General features: G+C 42.0%; 1 protein-coding gene across 2 annotated transcripts in view; it reads left to right on the forward strand.

Annotated features, from left to right (window-relative positions):
* The window catches only part of LOC144698634 (ephrin type-A receptor 5-like), a 357,156-nt gene that overhangs the window by 181,752 nt on the left and 150,328 nt on the right, over positions 1-25,076 (forward strand). For both annotated transcript variants that reach the window (XM_078570504.1, XM_078570505.1), the window contains exon 5: positions 2,617-2,952. In XM_078570504.1, the coding sequence (XP_078426630.1) occupies positions 2,617-2,952 (336 nt within the window). The remainder of the gene's footprint in view (positions 1-2,616; positions 2,953-25,076) is intronic.

The following is a 25,076-nucleotide window of genomic DNA, read 5'->3' on the forward strand; positions in this document are numbered from 1 at the left end:
AGTTCCTTCGAGTACACCAGAAGTAACAGTGTGGGAATAGGAAAAGATGCCTTTACAGGTGATACTCTGACTATGATTAGATAGATAAGAATGGATTCAAATGAGTGCAGTCCCATCCAGCTGGATATTACATTGATTAAACAAATTCTTGCTTGCTTTTGTTTATCCTTTAATCATTGTAATGTTTAACTTAGTATCAATAATGATAAAATAAGGGGCAGATCAAGCCAACTGGTCATACATTCAGTGACTTAAGCACAAAAATCTAGGCTGACAATTCCAGTGCAGTTGTGAAGGAGTGCAGCACTGTTGCAAGTGCTGTCTTTCAGATGAGACATTAAATCAAGGCCTCTTTCCCTCTCAGGTGGACGTAATGGAACCTATGGCACTATTTTAAAGGAGAACAGGGGAGCTCTCCATGGTGTCCTGACCAATACTTATGCCTTAAGCAACATCACTAAAATAAAAACAGATTATCTGGTCATGATCTCATTGCTGTTTGTGGAATCTTGCTGTGCACAAATTGGCTGCTGAATTTCACACATTATGACCCATTACAACAGAAGCTATGTGACCCTGACATTGACTCGAAGTTTTGAAGTGACCTGGGGAGGAAGGATTTCCAGATGGGATACCCGGAATTATGGATTTCCTGGACATTATGCTAAAATTAACAGCAGGATATCTTTCAAATATTGTTCAGCATGTTTCCCATAGCCAGATGGATGGGAAATCCTGCAGCTGGGAGCAGAGAGGAGGAAGGAAAAAAGGGAGGGAGAGATTGTTGGAGTGTGGCAGATGAGTCTATAATGGGTGGTGAGAGATCATGGAGGTCAGTTTGAGATGGTGGAGGTCAGGGGGTGGTTGAAAGCCAAGGTAGGAGATCATGCAGATCAAGGGAGAAATTGAAAAAGCCAGGGGAGATGTGGAAGTCTGGATGAAACTGTGGTGTTCAGAGGGAGAGATGTTGAAGGTCAGAGGGGGAGATAGTGGAGGTTGTGTGGGGAGGTGATGTAGATTAGAGGGAGGTATCATGGGAAATAGTGGATGTCGGAGGGGGAGATAATGGGGGTCAGGCGAAGATCATGGAGGTCAGAGGGAGATTGTGTAGGTTGCAAGTGCAGATAGGTGGGGAGGCTTGTCCAATTCCAGGCTTGTAAGGACATTTGCACATTCGTTTTGGAGGAAACGCTCCTGTTGGTCTTGGTCCACAAGCAGCATTGTAAAGGCACCTACCTTATGATTCCGGTCTTGCTTGCCGCCTTTTACTTGATGGATTTCCTCGGCCCTGGGAAGTCCAGCTGACATTAGTTAAAAATAAAGGAACTTTTAGAATGGAGGTGAGCACCACCTGAATAGTCTTTAGTGACAGACCCATTTCTTGAGAGGAGCTGGTCATTGACTCCTCAACCTGCCTCCGTTAAAGCTGGAAATGGCCGTTTTGGAGGCAGGTTTGGAATTTTTTAATTTTAAATTTTTCACCCACCCAAACCCATCCATTCATGGAGGCTAAAATTGCTGCTTACACTTCAAAAGTACTTCATTGGCTCTTGAGCCATACTGAAGCCATGAACTGCGCTCAATAAATGCAATTTTTTCTTTCTTTCCGACTAATGCACTCAGTACAAAGTTGCATTCCATTAAACTTTTCGTCCTTTGTTCTTGCTTAAATGTACTGGAATATTCATTCTCACTATATCATTGCATCAACTAGATAATAAATTTCCATCACATAGACCATACCTTGAAATACTATCTCACCACTCTGCTTCAGTACAGTAGGTGCATCGCTCAAAGTTCTTGGTTATTTTTATTTATACAATTTTGTTCTTTTCAACTAAAAGGAAACAACAAATCTAGTTAACAGAATTATGTTGACAATGTACCCAATTCTGTATGTAACTTGGCAATATTAGGGCATAAGAAATAACAAAGTATCTGCCCAGTATTCCTTTCTGTTTTTTGTTATTGTGCTTGTTGACCTGTTTAATTCTACTGTGCAGTGCTTTCCCGATTGCTGTGCAGTCACATGCTTGCACAGCTTAGGAGTAACATTGACATCTGCTATTCTTTCAGGGGTGCACTACGTACATGTACAGCTATCCCATTTTTTCTCCTCTAAAGGCACTGGATTGAGGTTTTATTGGCATTTGCAGTTTTCCAGTACCGCACCCAAAAGTTGTTTTGGGAGAACCTAGACAACCAGTACGATGAGCACTGGAATGAATTTTAAGTAAAGAGTAAAACACAAAGGTACATTAGTGGTAGCCAGAGCTAAATATCCCAACCATATACTTGCACTGGATGTTAGAAAGGAGAAAATAAAAATTAGTAATTCTTATGCTCAAAAATGTTGCAAATGGAATTCAAAATCTTTTCTCACCTGGGACTTTCTTCTATTCCGATATATTCCTGTGTTATACTTTAGTACATTAAATCACAAAGAATTTAGAGCATAAGGCATTTATTTCAAGACATCCTAATAGAGTGACTTTTATATGAAGTAATTATTGCACCTAATTGTTAATTTAAATTCAATATGTTTGTTTATTCTGTAAATATAGGGAATGTACACACAGGGTATGCAATTTACATTGTTTTTGTCACTGATCCCAGGACCACCCTCAGCCCCACAGAATGTCATCTCCAACATCAATAATACCAGTGTGATTCTGGATTGGAGCCCTCCTGCTGACGGTGGAGGACGAAAAGATGTAACATACCTTGTGATCTGCAAGAGGTGCAGCGTGGATTTGATCCAGTGTGATGAATGTGGTGGCGGTGTCCGATATATCCCACAGGAGGCTGGGCTCAAGAACACCACGGTGATGGTGGTCGATCTCCTGGCTCATACCAATTACACCTTTGAGATTGAGGCAGTGAATGGAGTGTCAGAGCTGAGTTCTGTCCCCAGACAGTTTGTGTCTGTAAATGTCACGACAAATCAAGCAGGTAAGTGCCCTTGAATAAGGTGGATTAGAATTTGGGCATTGTTGACCTACAGAGCCTGCAAATGTGTTTTGGTTATTGTTAGTTTTCACCAGCAACTGAACCCTTGTGCCATTTCAGGAATTTTTTTTTCATGATGCAGCTCTTATCACTCCACCTGCAAAGTAGTTTGAATGAAAACCTGTGCATTTACTTTTAACACATGGGCAGGGATAAATCCTTACATGTAGAGCATATTGTTACATTTTCAGTTTTATCACAATGGGATACTGTTAATTGACTTGTGTTCTTTTGTAATTAAATTAATTCAAGAATAGCTCCTCTTAGTTAGCAACAGATAGTGTCCTCACTTTAAAAAGCAATAGAAAATGGATGTTGTGGTCACTTTTCTTTAGTACTCTGTAATAGATTCTATGTAAAATCTAGTTGTACATCGATTAACTTCTGCAGAACAGAGAACTGAACATGGCTTCAGGAACAGGGTGTTGTAGTTCATACCAGAATTAAATTGATTACTCTATTTTTTTAGTGAAAATTTGATCAGTTCTGGACATTGATCAGAGTTCATCTTGTAGTTTTTGTATGTTTCACCATTGATATCATACTTGCATGTAACTTCTGACTGTAAAGGTCCTAATTAAAACCAAGTTTGGACTGATTGAATCCAGATCATGGTGGGTTTGTTCAAGGGCACTGAACAGGTCATATTTTGGAAAAATTGCGCTAAACCTATGCTGATACTTCAGTGTAGCTCTGATGAGTGATGCACTGTTAGAGGCACCATGTTACAGATGAGACGTTAAATCGAGGCCTCAGGAGGGCAGTCTCCTGGTTGACAATTTTCTCCGAACCAACAATAATAAAACAGATTATGAGATCCCATGCTATTCACATATGAAAGTCTATGGCATCCATAAATGGTACAAACAATTTTCTTCCAAATGTTAAAAAGCAATCTAGGAATCCCATAGACTTTTTTGGTCACTCGTTCTGAAATTTAACTTGCAAGCAATATATGTAGATTCCTCATTTCTCAGATTTGATGCTCAATGAACAGCATGTATTTTTCAAATACCCTGTTGGGAAACTCAGTTTTAAGTAGCTACTTTGTTATTGCAGTCATTTTTGAACACACCAATTTGGTGTTCTCACCAAATATGTTGCAAAAAGTGAAACCTATCTGAGCAAAAAAATCGAAACTCGAAAGGCTGAAATGTCAAATGACTATTATATTGGTTTGAACTCAAGTGCTCATTTAGTCTAAAGAAATTGTATTTGACTTTCACCTGTGAGTTGAGTGCACAACTAATTTGAATGATTTGGTAAAAGTCTTTTAGTGATATATGTGGCTTGAAGTGATTTATTGAACAAATTAATCCACATAAATTTAAATAATTTATAGGCCTTTCTGGTTTGATAACAGGATGGATGTGACTAAAGTACTGAAGAAGAAATAATAAATGACATTCATATATAAATTCTCAATTTTTATGCTTTCTTCTTCACCCAGGAAGAAAGAATTAGAAGCAATAAATATGTTTTGTTACAGCGCGCTTATAACAACCCATTTACTGTATGAAATGATTTATTCCACTGTTTCAAAGTTACATGACCTCAAAATAAACCAAGACTAGTAAAATAACCTTGAGGTACTTTTTATCCAAGCATTTCAAAAAGCAATTCTTTTTTCAGATACGCTGATTCGGTTATCTGATCGTACATTAATTCCTATGTTACATTGAACTCGATTTAACAGACACTAATATACAATTTGGTGAAATAATTATGCGTGCTCAAATGACGATCTAGTCAATTCAGATAAACAGCTGTAATTATACATATGTCAGATACATTTGCTAATTCAAATATTACATGATGCTGCACAAACTGAGTTTTACATTCTTCATCTACTTCTGCAAATAATGACAACAGAAAACAGTAATACAAATAGTCGCTTGGTAGTACAGAACTTGAGTATTGCTGAAAAAAGAGACATGCTGTCAAAGCTTTTCATCTTGCACTCATTAGGACAGATGCAAGATTGCCAAATCTCAAAGATGAACAACAATTTATACTTGTTATGATCCTTGACTAGGTCCCAAGTTTTTGGCAAGATTCGGCTAGGGGCCAATAATGACTTGTTTAGAGTAGACAAAGTTTGAGATTCAAGACATTTTCTCAGTGAATAAAACCCACAAGATTCCACGGGTTTTGAACAAACAAAAATAAACTTAACTATATAAGGTCAGAAAAATAAAACAATTTACAATATCAATCTTATGTTAACCCTGAATGTTAGTGTATGAGGTACATGTGAATTAACAGGCAAACTGTGGTCGAGCAAACCACATTGCACAATAAATAGCAAATGCAACCAAGACAAGTCCATAGATTTCTCAACAACCCACCCAGACATCAGGAAACACTCCGAGAGAACCAATCTCGTTGAACCTCTGTGTCTGCCGCGAGGGATTCCAGCCTTTACCTTCGAAGATCTGACCTTGGAATTCTCTGCCCAAGTTGCTCCATCTTGGATGGCCTCAACAACGGCCCATTTCACAGGGTTTCAATCTCACCTCCCGAGATTCCGTTCCCGTGGATTCCTGAGTCTGCACTCAAGCACCAACTCTCAAACACAACGTCAGCTCTTCAGCCATGCCGAGCAGAACACTACTGATCCAAAGGGGTACCTTCACCCCAACAGCCTGCAGCCACAAACCTTCTGCTGCCTTCTTAGAAACCCAAGGCTTCTCCTGAGCCCTCTTCACTTTATGTCTGCTAACCTCAACCCATTTCCTACCCTTAACTGGAACATCTTCCTGTCCCTGCCTGGGACTCTTCCTTTGGGACCTCTCCCTGTCCCCTTTCCAATTCCCTGTCCCATCTCCCTGTCCCCTTCCTGGGACTCTTGTTTTCAATGGTGTTCCGCTCCTGGTAATATGACCCAGTTTTAACACCAATTTTCTTCATGCACAGGTGTGCTGGATCCAAAGGACTTAAAGATGCAGAAGAGAACTGCACATGTGCAGCCCGCTCCCGGTCTGCACTTGTGCAGAAACTCCAAGGTCTGTCGCAATTTGGAGCTCCTGATTTCTGCTCTCACCAAGAAGGTAAGTTGACTTTCGTAACATAATGCACTAGAAAAGGAGTGCCAAATGGTTGGCAAGTCAGCTCTGATTAACTGAGACATTGCAATGGCGAATGCACCAGGAAGCTTATGTCCCTCATGCTTTTGTTTATTCACTAGCCTACACTAACAACCAATTTAAGATTATCAGTCAGGCTTGCAATGTGGCTTACCTATGCTTTCTAGAAGCTACATGTATTCATATGCATGGACCTGTCCTCTGCAGGCAAAAGTAATAAGTCTAGATATTGCACGTTTTTTTGAATAAATAAATGCATTGGGGACAGTAGCTCCCTGGTACATTCGCCATGACAATGTCTCGACCAATCCCCAGAGCCAACTTGCCAACCAATCAGCACCCTTTCCTCATCCAGTATAAATTTTTGTTTCCTTTGAAATTTGGAATTCTTGCATCTGCCCTGATGAGTGCAAGACTAAAAGCTTTGACAGCATGTCTTTTTTTTAGCAATAAACAGTAATATGTGTTTTTTAAATTAAACCTCCTCAGAAAAAAATCAGCATATCCAATATGATGATGCCAACTGAGTGATCAGTTTTTGATTCATTTTAAATTTGCAATCTTCAAAATTGAACAGCGTTATTTTATTTTACTAAAATCACAATAAACGCATTAAAAATGTAGTTTTGGATACTATGTCCTGGCCAAATTGTCCTGCAATAGTATATTTTAAAGCAAATTCCACTGTTGATCCTGCAAGTGGAAGAATGTACTAAAGGATACATGATAAGCAGCTACGCAGTACAATTTTTAGCAAACAAGTGAGCTTAAGCTGATGAGCAACAAAGTTATACATTCTGTTTCTACCGAATGCTAAATAAGAATTAAAATGATGAAAATTAGATGTAAATTTTACTTTGCAATGCGAGCTAAATTGATGTGTTATTTGCAGATGGTTCTGATGGCATGATTTTTTTTACGGCACCATCTGTTCTCAGTTGTGGCATCATCTCCATAAAGTGAAAAAAAACACGTGTGATATAAAATACAGTTCTCAATAGATGAATCCACAGGGAGGGTTAAAACCTGTCTACTATTGACTACTAACTGGCACTAGTAGGTACTGTTCACCATAAACTGAAACTGATTTGGCAAGCCGAATGAGAAAAGGTACAGGAATAGCTTGTGTGTGAGGCACTGCAGTTATACTGCCAAAGTGGTCTCTACTCTGCTGCTGTTTAACTTCAGATTCAAGGAAATTGACGTGCAACAACTGGCTCCTTGCATTTATGCTGCTAAAACTGGCCCACCTTATCTTGACAGTAAACTCTCATATCCATGAAAAACTGGATCCATGGGAGCAATTTTAATCTGGACCTGTCTGGCAAGAAACGGATGCGTTCAGATCAGCTGCGCGCTTTACGTTTTGTCCAAATTTACTTTCTGTTGACTTCAATGGCATTCAACCTGTACGAATGGCAGTATAAAAGTGGCTTCAATTGGGAGGTTAGGCATATTATTAAGAGGCTGTTAAAAAGTTGGAAATGTACTACACTATGCTCCGAAACTCATTACAACCTTGGGTCTAACATGGACAAAAGAGTTGAATTCATGTGGTGAGGTCAAAGTGACTGTCCTTGATATCAAGGCAGCGTTTGACAAGTTTGGCATGAAGGAAAACTTCACTGGTTGGAATCATACTTAGCACAAAGGAAGATGATTGTGTTTATTGGAGGCCAATCATCTCAGCACCAGGAAATCACTGCAGGAGTTCTTCAGGATAGTGTCCCAGGTCCAACCATATTCAGATGTCTCATCAATGACCTTTTTCCCATCATAAGGTCAGAAATGGGGATGTTTGCTGATGATTGCACGGTGTATTCTATGCCATTTACGACTCCTCAGATACCGAAGCAGTCCGTGTCCACATGCAGCAAGACCTGGACAATATTCAGGCTTGGGATGATGGGTGGCAAGTAAATTCGTGCCACACATGTGTTAGGCAATGACCATCTGCAACAACAGAAAGAATACTGAGGATTACCATCGACCAGAAACCTTAGCTAGACCAGTCATATAAATACTATGGCTACTAGAGCAGGTTAGAGGCTAGGAATCCTGCAGCAAGTAACTCACCACCTGACTCTCCAAAGCCTGTCCACCATCTACAAGGCACAAGTCAGGAGTGTGATGAAATGCTTTTCACTTGCCTGGATGAGTGCAGTTCCAACAACACTCAAGAAGCTCAACACTATCTAGATTGAAGCAACTGTTTAATTGACACCTTGTCTACCAGCTTAACCATCCACTCCTTTCACCACTGGTGCTCAGTGGCAGACGTGTATAGCTTATACAAGATATACTGCAGCAGCTTACCAAACCTCCTTCAACAGCACTTTCCAAAACCACTCCCTCTAGAAGGACAAGGGCAGCAGAAGCATAGGAACACCACCACCTTCAAGTTCCCCTACAAGTCGTACACCATTCTGACTTGGAACTATATTGCCTATCCTTCACTGTTGCTGAGACAAAATCCTGAAACTCCCTAATAGCACTTTGGGTGTAACTATATCATATGGACTGCAGCAGTCAAGAAAGTGGCTCATCACCACCTTCTGAAGGGCAATTAGGAATGGGCAACAAACTCTGACCTTGCTAGTGATACTTCCATCCCATGAAAGAATAAAAACAAAATTAACTTGATGATCATCTGAGTATAAAATCTTGGCAATTTAATACAAAAGAATGCAGAAACAAAATACTGTGGAAGCTGAGAACCTGAAATAATGACAGAAAATGCTGGAAATACTCAATGGGTCATCAGTATCCGTTGAAATGTTAACTTTGTTTCTGTTGCCACAGATGCTCCCTGACCTCTGAATATTTCCACAATTTAATGTTTTTATTTGTGACCAAAGAATGTTGCTTTTGCTAGGGGAGTGTGATCAAGCACCGTGCTCAGCTCATGATTTATTTTTTTAAACAACCTAAGGCTGTGCTTTCCAGCCTATATTTTCTCTTCTGTGGAAAATGAGCTGTAATAACAAGGCAAGACTTGGAGAATCTGATAATGACATTTTTTATATCAGCATTTTCAAATGACAAATCTACCCACTAATGTGACAGCTGATCATATTGTACAACATGCATTGCTGACATCATTCAAAAATAAACGAAAAGAAATGTAAACTGTTCTACAAACCAGACAGTGGGGTTCCAGCAAGTTAAACATCTGGCTTCATATGGAAGATAAATCTATTATTTGTTCGGAGTAAATAAAAAAGCAGCCAGTTCCAAAGATGTCAGACTGTTTAATATCTGACCTATTGCCTAACATTGTTATAATTTGAATATTAATTATTGGTTTTCTAAATATTAATATTTGTTCAAAGCATAATTTTGAAAGTCTTTATTCTGAGGTTTACCCCTTTCAAGGAAGGTAGGGGCTGAGTAATGAAATCTCTTGTTGTCAGAGCTGCCAGGTTAAATATGATTTGTGTGAATATTCCCAATGTCAGAATCAAAATTTGTGGTTGAAAGTAGCTTTCGGGTTGGAAACCATTGATGACACGTGTACCATTATCACATCACTGTTTTAGAGCATCTTGGTAAATTTTTGCACGCTTGTAATTACAGTTAATGCTGCTCTCTCGAACCCTTATATACCAAAATGGCGATGGACTATGCAGTGGAAGAGCACTTGGGCTGTGCTGTTAAATGAATATACTTGAAGAAGGATGAGGAAGGCCCACCTCATGCATTCACATTGCAAATTCACATACTATTCCTAACCATCGTATAATGATGCTAACCCTTGACAGAAGTAAAAACTTGGCTGAAACAAGTGCCTTAGAGGTCCAAAATGACATTCGCAGCATGCATGCATACTTCTGCTGTGAGTTGTGCCAGATGCCATATTAGTGAAGGTTTTGAGCGCATGCCATGAAGAGTAGGCAGATCATGAAACCAGCACGGCCATGTTGGAGTTCAATGCTCCAGCTAATACCATCTCTTAATCATGCATGGCCGAATCTTAGGAGGCCTTTAGTGTGTCCTCAGCAGCAGGAAGGAGTCCCACCAGTGCTATTTTAAGCAATCATCAACTACTTATAGCCTAGTTGCTGTTTGATGAATGTTGCTATGATTGTACAAGCGTTTGGTGCTTTTTAGACTTCTTTAAAGTTGTTAAAGTCTACAGGGAATGGTGTGGCAGGCACTTTGGTACTTTGTCTTGATTTCAAAACTTCTGCAGAAACCAGACAGGGGTCCAGTGGTAGACATTTCCCTTGGAATATTGCATGACAGGGAGAATGAGCAGAGACCACATAAAGCAGGACAGTCAGCTAGAAGAGGGGAAGAAGGCCTCAGCAGGCAGCCATATAGGCACAGAGTGTTCAGGAAGCAATTCTACCTGAACCTCGGTGCGGAACAGTGAGTGAGACATCTGCACTTCATGTTGCAGTTACAAATGCACCCTCAAAGCAGGGTGAGGACTCCATTTCTGGTGGCTACTGGGTGACCAACTGTAGGAAAATAAAATAAAGAACATTTCGCCATGGGGGATGGTAGAAGTGGAGGTGGGTGGGGGGTGGTGTCCGGCAGGACCATAGAGTTGGTCGGGGGTGGGGGACATTGATTTCGACCCTGGACTCACATTTGAGACTGCCTCTGCCACTTGACCGACTTCAGAACCAACCCATGCCACCTTTCAGGTCAATGCCGCCAACTGGGAATCACCCCCGCCAGATACCCACTAGACAAGTTGTGCATACCCTGAATGCTATTAGTACCAGGGTTGAACTGTGTCTCTCGTGGTAAAATATGAAAAATAAGCAAAGATGATGTCTTAAATGTCTTACTCTATTGCTTATACTTAAATGATTCACATGTTGGAAAACTATTCGAATGAAAATGTGTGTCAGCACTAGCCTTTACGGAGGGATTTGTACTGAAATTTCTTAGGAGGCCTCGAGTGTGACTTTAAGACAAAGGGATGTGCCTGTGAACATTCCAGACAAGCAGGTAAGCTAACTCTTATCAGCAAGTTAGTTCTCGCAGCACTCACAGCCTTGAGTCTCGCAGCTGCAGCCCGATCAATTTAACCATTTAATTACCTCTCAGCAGGTAAGAGCTTAAGCTAGTCTAAAGTGTGGTTAGTATGAGATCCCAAATGTTAGTCCCAATTAATATAAAATCCTAAAGTTAGCATATTATCAAAATCTTACAAGGATGACTTGCATCCACTCCAATTCAATGGGCTCTGAGGTGGCTGATAGTTCAATGCACGATCTGCAGACTCTGCCACATGCGGGCAGGTGGTGTTTGAAGGGTCAGGCAGATGACGTGTTTGGACTCAGTGCCTTCTTGAATGAATCTTCTCCATTTTGCTCGGTCACAAGCCAATGACTCCCATGAGTCTGTGGGGATGGTTGGTCTCTTCAGGGATGCTTTAAGGCTCTTCTTTTGCAAGCCTCCTGCAGCGCCCGAGTTCTGAGTAGAACAAAAACAGAAATACCTGGAAAAACTCAGCAGGTCTGACAGCGTCTGCGGAGAGGGATACAGTTGACGTTTCGAGTCCGTATGACTCTTCATCAGAACTAAGACATATAGAAATGAGATGAAATATAAGCTGGTAGAAGGGGGTGGGACAGGAGAGCTTGATAGGGGGCCAGTGATAGGTGGAGGCCAAGAAGAAACTGCCAAAGATGTCATAGACAAAAGGATAAAGGGGTGTTGACGGTAGTGATATGATCTAAAGGATGTGCTAATGGGGACATTAAGGGAAGCAAGCAGGACAAGCTAGTGGCAGATGGCCCTAGTGCGGGTGGGGTGGGAGGAAGGGATCGAAGTGGGCTAAAAGGAGGTGAAACAATAGATCGAAATAAATTTTAAAATAGGAGGGAAAAGAAAAAAATATAGTTGTAAAAAAATTATAAATTATTGGAAAAGGGGGGATCGGAAAGGGGGTGGGGATGGAGGAGAGAGTTCATGATCTGAAATTGTTGAACTCAATATTCAGTCCGGAAGGCTGTAAAGTGCTTAGTCGGAAGATGAGGTGCTGTTCCTCCAGTTTGCGTTGAGCTTCACTGGAACATTACAGCAGGCCAAGGACGGACATGTGGGCATGAGAGCAGGGTGGTGTGTTGAAATGGCAAGCGACAGAGAGGTCTGGGTCCTGCTTGCGGACAGACCGAAGGTGTTCCGCAAAGCGGTCACCCAGTCTGTGTTTGGTCTCTCCAATGTAAAGGAGACTGCATTAGGAGCAGTAAATGCAGTAGACTAAATTGAGGGAAGTGCAAGTGAAGCGCTGCTTCACTTGAAAGGAGTGTTTGGGCCCTTGGACAGTTAGGCGGGGGGAAGTAAAGGGGCAGGTGTTGCACCTTCTGCGGTTGCATGGGAAGGTGCCGTGGGAGGGGGTTGAGGTGTAGGGGGTGATGGAGGAGTGGACCGGGGTGTTCCCGAGGGAACGATCCCTGCGGAATGCCGCCGGGGGGGTGAAGGGAAGATGTGTTTGGTGGTGGCATCATGCTGGAGTTGGCGGAAATGGCGGAGGATGATCCTTTGAACGCGGAGGCTGGTGGGGTGATAAGTGAGGACAAGGGGGACCCTATCATGGTCTGGGAGGGAGAGGTAGGTGTGAGGGCGGATGCGCGGGAGATGGGCTGGACACGATTGAGGGCCCTGTCAACCACCGTGGGTGGAAAACCTCGGTTAAGGAAGAAGGAAGACATGTCATTTTTCTGAGTAGAACAGTTGCTTTGGGAACTTGGTGTCAGGCATATGAACGACATGTCACACCATGTGCGGAGCTGGTTTTGAGTGATTAGCGCCTTGATGCTGGGCATGTTGGCTTGGGAGATGACACTGCTGTTGGACTGCCTCTCTTGCCACTGTATTTGGTGGATCTTGTAAAGACACTGTTGGTGGTACTTCTCCAGTGCTTTGAGGTGTCTGTTATAGATTGTCCACCTTGTGTATTCCTTTAGTGCCTTTCTTCCAGGTGCCTTTGCCAGTCCTAATGCTCCTATGCATTGTCACCTCAGTAGCTGAAGCATAGCTGATACATGGTTGCTCACTTTCAATGGAGGAGACTGCAGGTGACCTTGGAAGATGTCCTCAAGAAACTCTGGGTGGTGAAGCTGTAGACATCATTTTGGGCCTCAAAGGGTACTCTTGGTGCCAAAAAGTACCAGGTACACAGTTTTTGCGCCCAATAAGTTTTGATTTACTTTGTAGATTCAGTTGTGTAACTTTGTTGGCTACCTATAATATTTTGTACAATGTAACCCTAATTTTGGTGACTGTAATGGTGATCACATAGTTAGCACAAACCCATCAGAAATCCCAGATGCATTCTTGTTTCATTATAACATATGATTTGTCACCAGAGGATTTTAAATATAAAGCAATTATTGGCACAGGTCTACTTAAATAATATTTACTCTGTCTTCAGCTGGTGCAGCCTGATTAAAGGCACATTGTCATTCAAATTTGTAAACTATAGTTAAAGCTGTTAATTAATCTTGGGACCTTAAGGGAGCAGAAGAGAACTGAGTCTGTTATGAATATATATTGATTTAATATTTCATTGACCTTTAATGAATTGTCAGGCTAATACATCTTGTGAATTAATGCAGTTATTTATGAGTTCCAAAGCAGAGTGGCATTAATGTTCTTGAGAACTAAGTTGAGTTAATAAACAGGTTGGGCAACTAATATGACTTTTTTCTTAACATCAGTGTCCGTGGTTTAATCACATTCTGAGCGTTATGTTTTTGAACACTATATGCGTATGTACCAATACAATATATTAATGTTTTTGAAAGATTATAACCTCTCTTAGAAATGTTTGAAATATTCTCTCCTCCTGGAATGATCAGTGGATAGACATTTGTGCGAAGCAGGCAGACAGGGCCACATTAATCCATATAATACATTGCTTTACTATTTGTAGACAGCAAAGAGATTTGAAAGCCACTAAACTGGGCTATGTAGGATCTGTTTTTAGGTGTGATGTGGCCAGCTAATGCTTGAAAATGGGGCCTGAACTGTGCAGACACCCTTATGATGCACAGGATACCGCCTTGATAACGAGGTTTGTGCATGGGCATCTAATGGTCAATGGCAGAATGCAGAACAGGCAAGTTATGACATGTAACATCATGCATTGCTAGCACCAGCGCCATCATTAATGTCAAGCAATGCTTCTGCTGCCTGGGATACTCTGGAGGAGCCTGGCAGTACTCAGCTGATTGAGTATCAAGACTTGTAGTAGTATGCTGCATGTTGCACAACATTACTATTATGGGGGAACAACCCTTGCCACTACCTATCTGGCAAGAAGCTGAGGAAGTGGAAGTGGAGGAGGAGGAATTGCAACAGAAAGTGGAGGAATAAGAAGAGGAAGGGAGGCTACATCGTAGATGATCACTTTCTGCCTGTAGTCTCCATGATCATTGATGCATGAACGCTACCAATAACCTCAACCACCCTCCCCATTGACCAGCGGTCCCATACTTCTTGCCTTCACTCTAACACTGACCATCATATTGTCCTCTTCCTGACAACACAAAATTAAAAAACCTTCAGAAAGTGCACACTCTAATCCAATGTTATTAATTCAATCATGACATTGTGGTCACAAAAAGCATCAGCCTTGTGCATTCCCTTAGTGCCTTTCTTCTGTGTGCCTCTCCCTCTCCTATTCCTCCTACAAGACATTCCCCAGTGACTGCAGTATGGGTGGTGGAAAGGCTGCTCTCCTCCAGTTGAGGACACTGCAAATTGACCTTAGGGGCGAGGTGGGGGGAGGGAAGGCTACAGACCACATCGTCTGGGCTTGGGCTGTAGCAGGTTTGATTGGCTGTTGACATGCAACAGCAAGGGCATTGGCGGAATGGCATGAGTTGGAGCATGAACTCTGTCATCCTGACAGATGGACAACAGGATCATTATCCATGGTGCCATTCCCACTCTTCCAGGGGAGTGCCTCAGACACCCTGGTGATCGGATGGGGAAAAGATTGATAGACTGCCGTGACAAGCTGGAATCCTCTTCGAATAGTTGTATCCAGAGCCATGATGGCAAAAGTCTGATCTGCAAGGTGTCAGTCTGTGTCTCCACTGCAGTAGTCATGCCTTTGATTGGTGCTGTCATGGAAAATGTGACATTAGTCATCAGATGCTGCATCATCATGCGTCCACTAGTGTACTGATGGAGGTGACCGCATGTTCAATGTTGAGCTCCAAGCTTTGCACAAAGCCTTGTGCCAAGTTGATGCTGGACTCCTGCATCCTCATTTATATTGTGTGCAAGCTTTTGAGCAGGCTTTCCAACGCACCAAGCATATGGTTATGTGCACCCATCAGCTTCTTCTGTAACCAAGCCTATTGAAATCCTCATTTGATTCCTCTGCAGCAGAACTGGTGTGTCACTTCACCTTCCAGAGAGCTGACACCTTCACTGTCCTTTTCCCCCCAGCTGGCTCTTGTGCCATTAGTGGATTTCTTCTCTGTCCTAGCCTCTAAAATACGCGCAGTGTCAGTTTGTATGCTGGTGGCTGCAAGTTTAAGATCGAGAGTTATTGGGTCTTCATCTTCACTGTCGTCGTCTTCCTGTTCTGATTGGGAAGTTTTCAGTTCTTGGGTATTTGAAATGAAAAAGGGACAAATGTTTGGCTATGGTGAGTGGAGTGGAGAGGAGAAAATAAGATGTGCAAATGCTTAAGCCTTCTGCAACTTGAGTCAGAAGAGATTGTGGGATGAGGGAAAAGTGGGATGCGAGAAGGAGATTGGTCATGTAGAAACCCTCATTATCGATCCCTCCAATCCTGCCAGTGGCCATGGCCTCGGCCCTTCCCCTGATGGCCAGCACTGTCTCCTAAATGGAGGTTGAATTATAGTGGTGTGCTTGTCCTCTAGTTCTTTCCTGCTGCCTCCTGTTATGCGACACATCCTGCAGCGAGAAATGTGTCAGAGAGTGTCCTGTATTATGTTTCGGTAATGTGGCTGCCATGGCTGTCAGAATGTGCAAGCAGTAGGAATGAATGTAAGACTTGCAGAAGTATGAGAGAAGGAGATAAAACACATGGATTGATGGGTAGAGTGGTGATTGAAAGAGGTTATTGGTCAGTGAATGATGAACGTATAGTGAATTGAGCAGTGCATGAGGCTAGTTGGTAGGATATGCCATTTCAAGATGAACTTACTCACCTTGACAACTTGTGTCTGATCGCTGAACTTCTTTCTGCACTAATCCATTAACAATTCCTCACATTATCACAGCCCAGATTCAATTTACAAAAAGCTTTCACTACTTTTCACAGCCACAGTGCACCCCTCTTACCCTTTAGGAGGCGCAAGGCTAATAGTACTCGAGACATTACATCCCTGCTAATGTATTCTGCCAATGAACAACGTGAGTAGCTCTGGCTGCAGGTAGCAATTATTTAAAAGAGCAAGCAGTATGAGTTTAATGTGCTGACCCTACCACAATGAATGGGTGTTGATTAGTCGTACACTATGATCCCCATGCTCTTTTTCAGAGGTTAGTCAATTTAAACCTCATGAAATTTCTTTCCTTTGGTAATATGGTTGATGTTTGGGCTACACTTGGTACAGTTTATTTCAAATTCAGATGAAGCCACCTGTTCCAGTAATTGGGGTTAATGTAAGAAAGTAAGTAGGTCAGCACAGCCTCTGGGTGTGTGTTGCCTTTGAAGTGTGATTATAATGTTTTCAAATGAACTGGGATTTCAGTGTTATTGCAATTGAATTTTTTGTCTTAAACTGTAAAATAATCTTTTTCAGACACATTGAAAGAATTATTGGAATTGTGTGAAGTATTGTCACTGAAGTTCCAATTGATATGACATTACAGAGCTATATATCGGCAAGATCATTCATTGGGCTTTATTGTTTAACATTTGAAGATGGAATCACTTAACTAAGACTGATGTTTTGGGTGGAATTTCTTGTGGGGTGTAATCTAAAAGTTACACCTGAAATTGCATTCATGTTTTGCCAATGTTGATTTTCGTCTGAATTTCTTGCCAATCCGATTAACACATGGCAGAACTCAAAAATCAACGTAAGCAAGGAAGAGTAGGGCTCGAAGAAATCACTGCATGCAGAATTTAATGCCCTCCTGCGAGGTGAGATTGGTGGTGGGAATCTTTTTAATTGGGAAGGAGGGCGGTGGGTTGGGAATCTATCATCTTCCTGACTCTTCCCCCGATTAAGTCTGTGGTAGGAAGTCTCATGAATGGCTTTCGCACCATTTAAGGCTGTTAAGTGAGAAATCAATGCCAACTGTACAGGGTCTCATCCCACCACTCTTGGAATTCACTCACCGGTGGGCAGGGTCTCACCACTTGGGAAGTGCAAAAAAGCAAACTCTGTTGGGGCTGCTTGCAGGCTTCCACTGGGTGTCTCTCATTGAAAGACACTCAGTGTCAATGCAAGAGACCTGGCATTGGGAAGGGGGTGGCCCCACCCACCCTTGCACCCAAACCCCCCGCCTCATCCCCTGCCCCATGATTCCTCTTCTGCTATCATACACCTATGGTCTGGGTCCCTTGGTGACCCTGGGCCTTGGGTGGGTGCACTACTGACAGCAGCCAGCACTTCCCCGATGGTGCTGACGATCAACCAAGAGCTGCCAGCCTCTGATTTTGGCTGGCAGCTCTTGGCTGGTCGGACTTTTGTCCCCAGGGTCCTTGATCCTGATGAAGGCCCACCCCTGCTCAGTTAAGCTCCTGATTGGCACTTACTGGCAGGCCTTCCTGAAAAGAGGCGATGTGAGTCTCTCACCAGCTGTCCAGCCAGCGGGCAACATCCCTGTCACCTACATTAAATTCCATCCCACATATTCCTGCTTTAGGCATGAAATTTAAAGTTGAAACTGCCATTCATACATATTAGGCCCAGGATATTGAAGAATGTGTAATCATGGAACCTTTCTTGACTTTTAATTTAACTGTACTAAAGTCATAAAAATGCATTCAAAATTTTTAAAAAGCAGTTCAGGCTGAATGAGGACAATTACACTAAAATTGTTGATTAAGGACAAGATTTTCAGAGACCGATGGGGGCTGGATTGAAGGTGGGCAGGCCTGGCATCTTGTGCCACCAGCTGGCGTGCTGGTTTGTCAGCTTCAGCCCATCCTCGAGTCATCTTTGAGAAGGCCAGGTCAGGGGCGGAAGAGCTACACCCTCTGTAAGCAGCGCCTAGCTAGTTGAAGTAATCTCCCATGCCAGGTGAAATTTTCCAGTCTGCGGACAGGTCCCACACAGCAGCCAAAACACAGCCAATGAGAGTGTGCACTTTATCCCCTTGCCCCCACCCCCGCTCCATGCCTGCCGGGCCACAGCTGCATCTGCTGGCTGTCTAGTGGAGAGATTGCCCCTCCATAATCATAGACTGGCAGCTGTGGCCATTTTTAAATCAGTTTTTTTTTACCTGGTCTTCAGCGCTTCTGTTGTGATTTGTGATGTGTCCTCTCTCTGCAGGCTTTGGCAGTTCCCACCTTAGACGGTTGGCCTGCCAATGTCTCAGCGTTTGAAGGCCTCCTGTTGGTTCTCCAGCCTCAAGCCTGCCCGCTGTCCTTAATTGGATGGTGAACATGGCCTCTGACCATTAATTGGCCAGCTTGCCAAAAATTGCACCTGGTGTCTGATTTCAATACAATTTGGGCTCGAGACCTGCATTTGATCCTGACATTGGAATCCTGGTCCCAAATGAAAAATCAAGTCCCAATTTTTAATAACCCCAGAAAGCAAACTTTGTTTCCTGCTGCCCTAAAATTCTGGGCTTAATTTTATTCCTGCTTTGAACCAGCATATTTACCAGAAATACATGTTTGCGGCTCTTTGACCTGGGGCTAGAGCTATTAACATGAGCCAAAATTTTTCATGCAGAGGGATCAATAGGCAGGCATAATTGAGTGAGGAAATTTGTGTGTAGTGTAATTGTATACTTGTGCCTGGCTTTTCTTGATCTTGTACTTGGTGTACTTGCTTTACATCTTAATTACAGGTATCTCTGGGACCAAACACAATGAAATTCTTCAATGGTGTATCTCTTACTTAGATATTGACCTGAACTTGGCTCTTAGCTTTAGGGCTGTTATCCAGTATTACCTCACAGCTACCAAATGGACAAATGTATGGTTCCCTAATAATATGTAAGGTTGCTATAAATAAGTCCCTGCTAAAGAGAAGAAAAAGCCATCTAGGGGGCCAACAGAACTGCTCCCTTATGTTTTTTTTGTTGTTGCCTTTCTTTCAAAAATGAAAACCAAGATAAAACTAGCTAATGTGGGCATTACTTCCACTAGCAATTCAAAAATTAACACTCCTGGTCCTGATGCTCTCCTTTCTATTTCTTTCAAGGTGTGCTTCTCAACTTACACATGTCCTAAGCCATCCTCTCAGCCTCTCTTAGTCTCGGTCCATCTTTCTTAAAGTTCACCCTACGCTCAAGCAACATGTTGCTTCAAATTTCCCATTACCATCCTATTCCCTTATATCAGTACTTTCTAATGTTATGGGAACTGTTACTAATTTTCAAATTATCCACACTTTATAAATTCTGGCCTGACTGTTGAGCCGCAGTATTGTTTTTGCCTTGGTTGTACCAGTGGTGATCTTGTTGTCTGTAGTAGACCCCTCTAGAACTCTGCTGTTGCATACTTTGGTGGATCATTTTTCATTGTCTTGGACATCTCCAAAGCCTTCAACAAGGTCTGGCAAAATGCACTTCTTAACAAGTTATGATCATTTGGTTTCTTACCAGTGATGTTCAAGAATACCTAGTTTCTCTCAAACTGTTCTACCCTCTGACTCTTTCCTATTAGCTCCAGAGCTCCCCAGGGCTCTACACTCTTCCAATTCTTCTTCCTAAAACCAATTCCTACATTATAATAGTGATTATACTTCAAACATACTTAATTGGCTGAGAAATGCTTTGAGATATCCTGAGGATGTGAAAGGTGCTTTATATAAATGCAAATTCTATCAGTAACCACCTACACTTATCATCCAACATCATCCATTCTCTCGTTAATGATTCCAGTCTACAGCCATCAACTTCTTTCACATCATACATCTTAAGTTCATATATTCTCTCACAGTGCACTGGTTAAATCATTGCTTCTTAATCTTGCTCGATGCCCTTCTCTGGGGTAATAAAAATCTTATATCTTTTGGTTCTACAAATAGAAAAGTTTATTCCTTTTTTTTTTGGAAGCTTATCAGATACTTACCACCTTTCATCTTTTAAGGTGCCTTAATCCTTCCTCATTTATCAATATTCTTAGTCTCATTATATCTTCTGATATCAAGTCAAAATTCTGCTTGTTCCCCCCTTGCTACCACTGTCTCCTGGAAAGATTGTTTTCCTATTTTGCCCAAAACAACTCTTAAGCCTTTAAAATTCAAAGCTCATAAACCTAAGAAAGCTTATAAAGCTAAGAAAGCTCACATATGTTAGAAAGCTCTTCTAACACATCTCTCATGTTTTTATTAGGGAAAGAGAAAAAAATCTTTGCTTTCCAACTGCCTTCAACCTCTTTGTCTCTCATTGTAACTATTTTTCTTGTTTCTATTTTGTCAATGCTATTATGATCATTGCTCCTCTGTTCCTTCAAAAATACAAACATGACATCCTGCCTGTTCTTCCTCCTCGCTGTATGGACATTGTGTTGAAATTAGAATACCAACACAATTACTTCATTCTTTTCCATGACCTCAACAATGTGAAACTTCTCTAAGGGGTTCTTACTACAATCTTCAGGTAGTGTGATCAAACTGTTACTTTCTGATTTACTATGTCATCTCTATTCCTTTTGCACTCATCACCTTGGTTCCTCAGGATTAAAGTAGAACATTCTCCCTCCTACAGTTCTATTTTCAGTTGGCCAAGAATTCACTTACAAGCAGAAATGACAGCCTTGGGTAGGTTTCGTATGATATAAGGATTTCCCTTGTTGCAACCCATTCCCATGTTGAGTTATTCATTCTCTGTTGCACTGCAACAAAAATTGATTTAATATTGGCAGAGAGTCAGTAAATAGAATCTGATGCAATCTGACGATCTGGTTGCAGGTGGAAAATTACAATAACAAAAGCAATAGTTAAGTAGAGTGATAAACCATTACCAAGCAGGACAAGGTTACTCAGTGCTATCCTTCTTCCTCCATAAATTGCCTTGTTGGTTTTGCTGTTAAAGTACAAATTTGAAGTAAATATGCCCATGAAATTGTGCACTGTTAAATAATGCAAAATAAGCTATACAATAGATATAGGTATAGAAATATTAAATGGTAAAAGGCAGTTGATCAGGTTAAGTCCAGCTGAACTGGACTAGCCATTTAAATACTGTGGCTACAAGAGCAGGTCAGAGGCTAGGAATCCTGCCATGAGTGACTCACCTCCTGACTCCCCAAAGCCTGTCCACCATCTACAAGGCACAAGTCAGGAGTGTGATGGAATATTCTCCACTAGCCTGGATGAGTGCAGCCCATCCAAGACAAAGCAGCCTGCTTGATTGGCATCCCTCCCACAAACATTCACTCCCTCCACCACTGACGAACAGTGGCAGCAGTGTGTACTATCTACAAGATGCACTGCAGGAAATCATCAAGGCTCCTCAGACAGCATCTTCCAAACCCACGGCCACTACCATCTAGAAGCACAAGGGCAGCAGACACATGGGAACAACATCACCTGGAAGTTCCCCTCCAAGCCCATCACTATCCTGACTTGGAAATATACCGCTGTTCCTTCACTGTCACTGGGTGAAAATCCTGGAACTCCCTCCCTAACAGCACTGTGGGTGTACCTACACCACATAGACTGCAGTGGTTCAAAAAGACAGCTCACTACCACCTTCTCAAGTGCAATTAGGGATGGGCAATGAATGCTGGCCTAGCCAGCGACGCCCACATCCCATGAACAAATAAAAAGACACTGACAATGGTCACTGTTTTACAACTTGAAGGAGATGATATTTCAGTTCTGAGTCTATTAGGAGGAAAGTTGCAGTGTCAGAGATGTATACGTTAAAAGTACTTTCTTCCTTTCATAATATTTTGTCTTGCGTTTACTTTTTTCTTCAGAGTATAATGCTTGTACCAATGTTAATTTGATGGTGGCCTCCATGTTCCGTAGCTAATGGTACTTTGTGGAACTCTCTTCAGGAGGCACATGGGGTGCTTTGGGAGTGGGAAGGACAGGATTAGAGTACTCTTCTTCTCTAATCCTCCATTCCGCCCACATTCATATGCATTATGGTGCATTGTAGTGATTGAGAGCTTGAGAGAATTGTCATTTAGCTTATTGCCTGTATATATGTAGTACAATCTGAACCACGTACTTTCTCAGTCCAGAGACAGTTGATTCATGCAGCTTTAGAGCCAGAGATAACTCTTCATCCTATTTGGCTGAATTAGGGCTAAACGTTTCTTTCAAACAATGCTGGAATATGCATAACTGTTTGGGGGCTTTGGAGGGATCTACAAAGGAAGGTTTGTCCTAAGTCCAGTAGAGACAAGAAGGAGCTATATGCATCAATCAGATGTGTCAAATGGTAGCCTTTTGGTGAAAAGATCAGTGCTGTAGACTGATTCAGTTTTTATGGTTTTGTGCTGTGTGCTGTTAACTAATATTGATTGGTACAGTCATGAATCCTTCACATTAACAGAGACCCTGGTTATCACCACTTTGCAGGGAGTCATTTACCTTCTTGACCTGGGTGATTGTAAAATTACAAACCATTCTCTGTGAATGGAGGCAAACAAAGCAAACAATATTTCACTCTCTGTCCTCACAATAATTATAAGTGAGAGATGTTTCTTTGTAATCTTGGACATATTTAGTAAACAATAGGACTTGTTTGCAAAAAAAAGTCTTCTTTTGACCAACTTGTAATTCGCTGTGGAATTCGTGCACAGTTGTTACTTTTTAAAGAATTAGTAGGCATTTTCTGAATCATATGCTGTTTACTTTCGACCTTTCATTACAACATTTGAAGCAAATGCATAATTAAAAGAGTTACTCAAAAGGGCAAACCACTCACTTTAAATCTTGCAGACCAGGAAATAGGATGGAAAAGAACAAAATGGAAGTTAATGATACCCTCTCATATATCAATGATCATAAACATAATATCTATCCAAGGGAAAATTACATAGCAATCACCAATGCTAGGAATGCACTGAAAATTGTCAAGATCAGTTAGTCCTCAAAGAAAAAAGATAGTTCAGGCAGGACATTTCATAAGAATTGAGTTAGCCTGTCTTTCTCTTGAAGATACTGACTTGATGTGTATTTCTAATGGGCCACAGTTTCTAATTGTCAGCATTTTCATTTTTTTTCTTTTGTTCCAACTGGGCACATTTAATAAAACAGTCAGTGGAAGTAAGCAGTTTTGATGAGAGATTTTAAAAACTCAGCTAGCTTAAATTGCCGTCATTAATTTACCATTTACAATTTGTAACACATGCTGGATGTTTAACCTTCTGTTCTACATTGCATTCATATTTGACTATTTGGGTTGCCAAAATTTGCCACATGAGTTTCTCACTCAGGTTTTGAGTTCAAGTACTCACAGCGCCATTTCACAGATGGAACAAGAAGGTAAGACAAAGACGGTGATGTATATTGACAAGAAATATAACACCCCTTGTTGCCAGGATTTATTTTTAGCCATCTTTAATTTATATTTACCATCTTGACCTTATCCTATTTTTAGAAATGTCTTTTCTTTGTTAAAAAAAATTGCATTCCACTTGCATCCACAACGCCTTTATTACCCTAACCTCTAATCCCAGCAGACAACGTAAATTGATGAATGATTGAAATTTCCCATCAGCTCTCTGCTTCTCCTGGCGAAATCAGCTGAAGGGAGGTACATATAGGTAATGTTGCATTCAACATGTGCTGTGATCACCGGAGCAGAAAGACATTTTAAAAAGACCTTGATTTTCAAGTTGGCAGCTCTGTGGAAGGATGACAGGATCACTGAAGGTGACTGCGTGCTCCCTTTTGTACTCACCTCTGGATCTGTGAAGTGGGTGGGCAGTGTGCAGAGATGCCGTGGTAGCTGTAATGACAGTACATTTGTTCAGCTCTCGGGTCTGGCAGCCGTTGTAGGAAACGGGACATTTGGGAGCTTTGAGCTGACAAATTAGTCAATAGATTGACTATTGCAGCAGCATCTCAAACTGCAGACAGAAGTATAACAATGGAGGTGGGTGAAGAGAAAAGATTATTGGTCGGCTTGAATGCTGCTGGTCTCCCATCATCTGCAAAGATTCTCTGTCTTGTTTTCTGTAAGGCGATGCAGGTTCTATTCGGCATAAGTCAGAATTCAACAGATTAGTGATTTGGCATTGTTTAGATACAGCAAGGTGAAAATTGCACTGAATTTTCCATGCCTGTTGGGGTCAGGTGTGCTCCGTCTCATGAGTGGACAATATGGTGAGAAGGCAGAAAATCGGGATCACAGCGTCGTGAAACCAGTTTGCGACCATCCACTCAGCCCATCGATGGTGAGCCACACTTCTTGCCATCGGACATCGGGAACCTCATTGTAATATATCTGTATATCATTATAAGGCTAACCCGCCGAATTCCTTCCCCCTCCCCCCCACAACTGGAGTGCCGGCCCATGTCGGCGTGATTGCATGCCTGCCTTGCTTCGGGCAGCGCTCGTGGTCATCAGTGTCAGGCTTCACAGACAGCACCACATCACTTTTAGGGGGGCTCTTGAGCAGGTCTCTACCTACCAGACCAGCCATAAGGCTGGAGTGGCTTTGTATGGCTGCAGGACTAGGGCTTGCTTGGGGAAGGGGGAGAAGTAGCCTCAGGCAAGGGAAGAGGCTGCTTGGTGAGGGCTGTACTGGGGAAGGGGTGTGTATCCCAGGGTATGTGTGGGGGCACAAGTTGATCTGTGCAAGTGGACTCAAGATGGTGAGGGTTGAGGAGGTCGTCTCCAGAGCAGATGAGGCCAGATGGAGATGTGAGGGTGTGTGTGAGAGAA

The sequence above is a fragment of the Cetorhinus maximus genome, chromosome 2 (assembly GCF_964194155.1).
Source record: "Cetorhinus maximus chromosome 2, sCetMax3.hap1.1, whole genome shotgun sequence".
Lineage (NCBI taxonomy): Eukaryota > Metazoa > Chordata > Chondrichthyes > Lamniformes > Cetorhinidae > Cetorhinus > Cetorhinus maximus.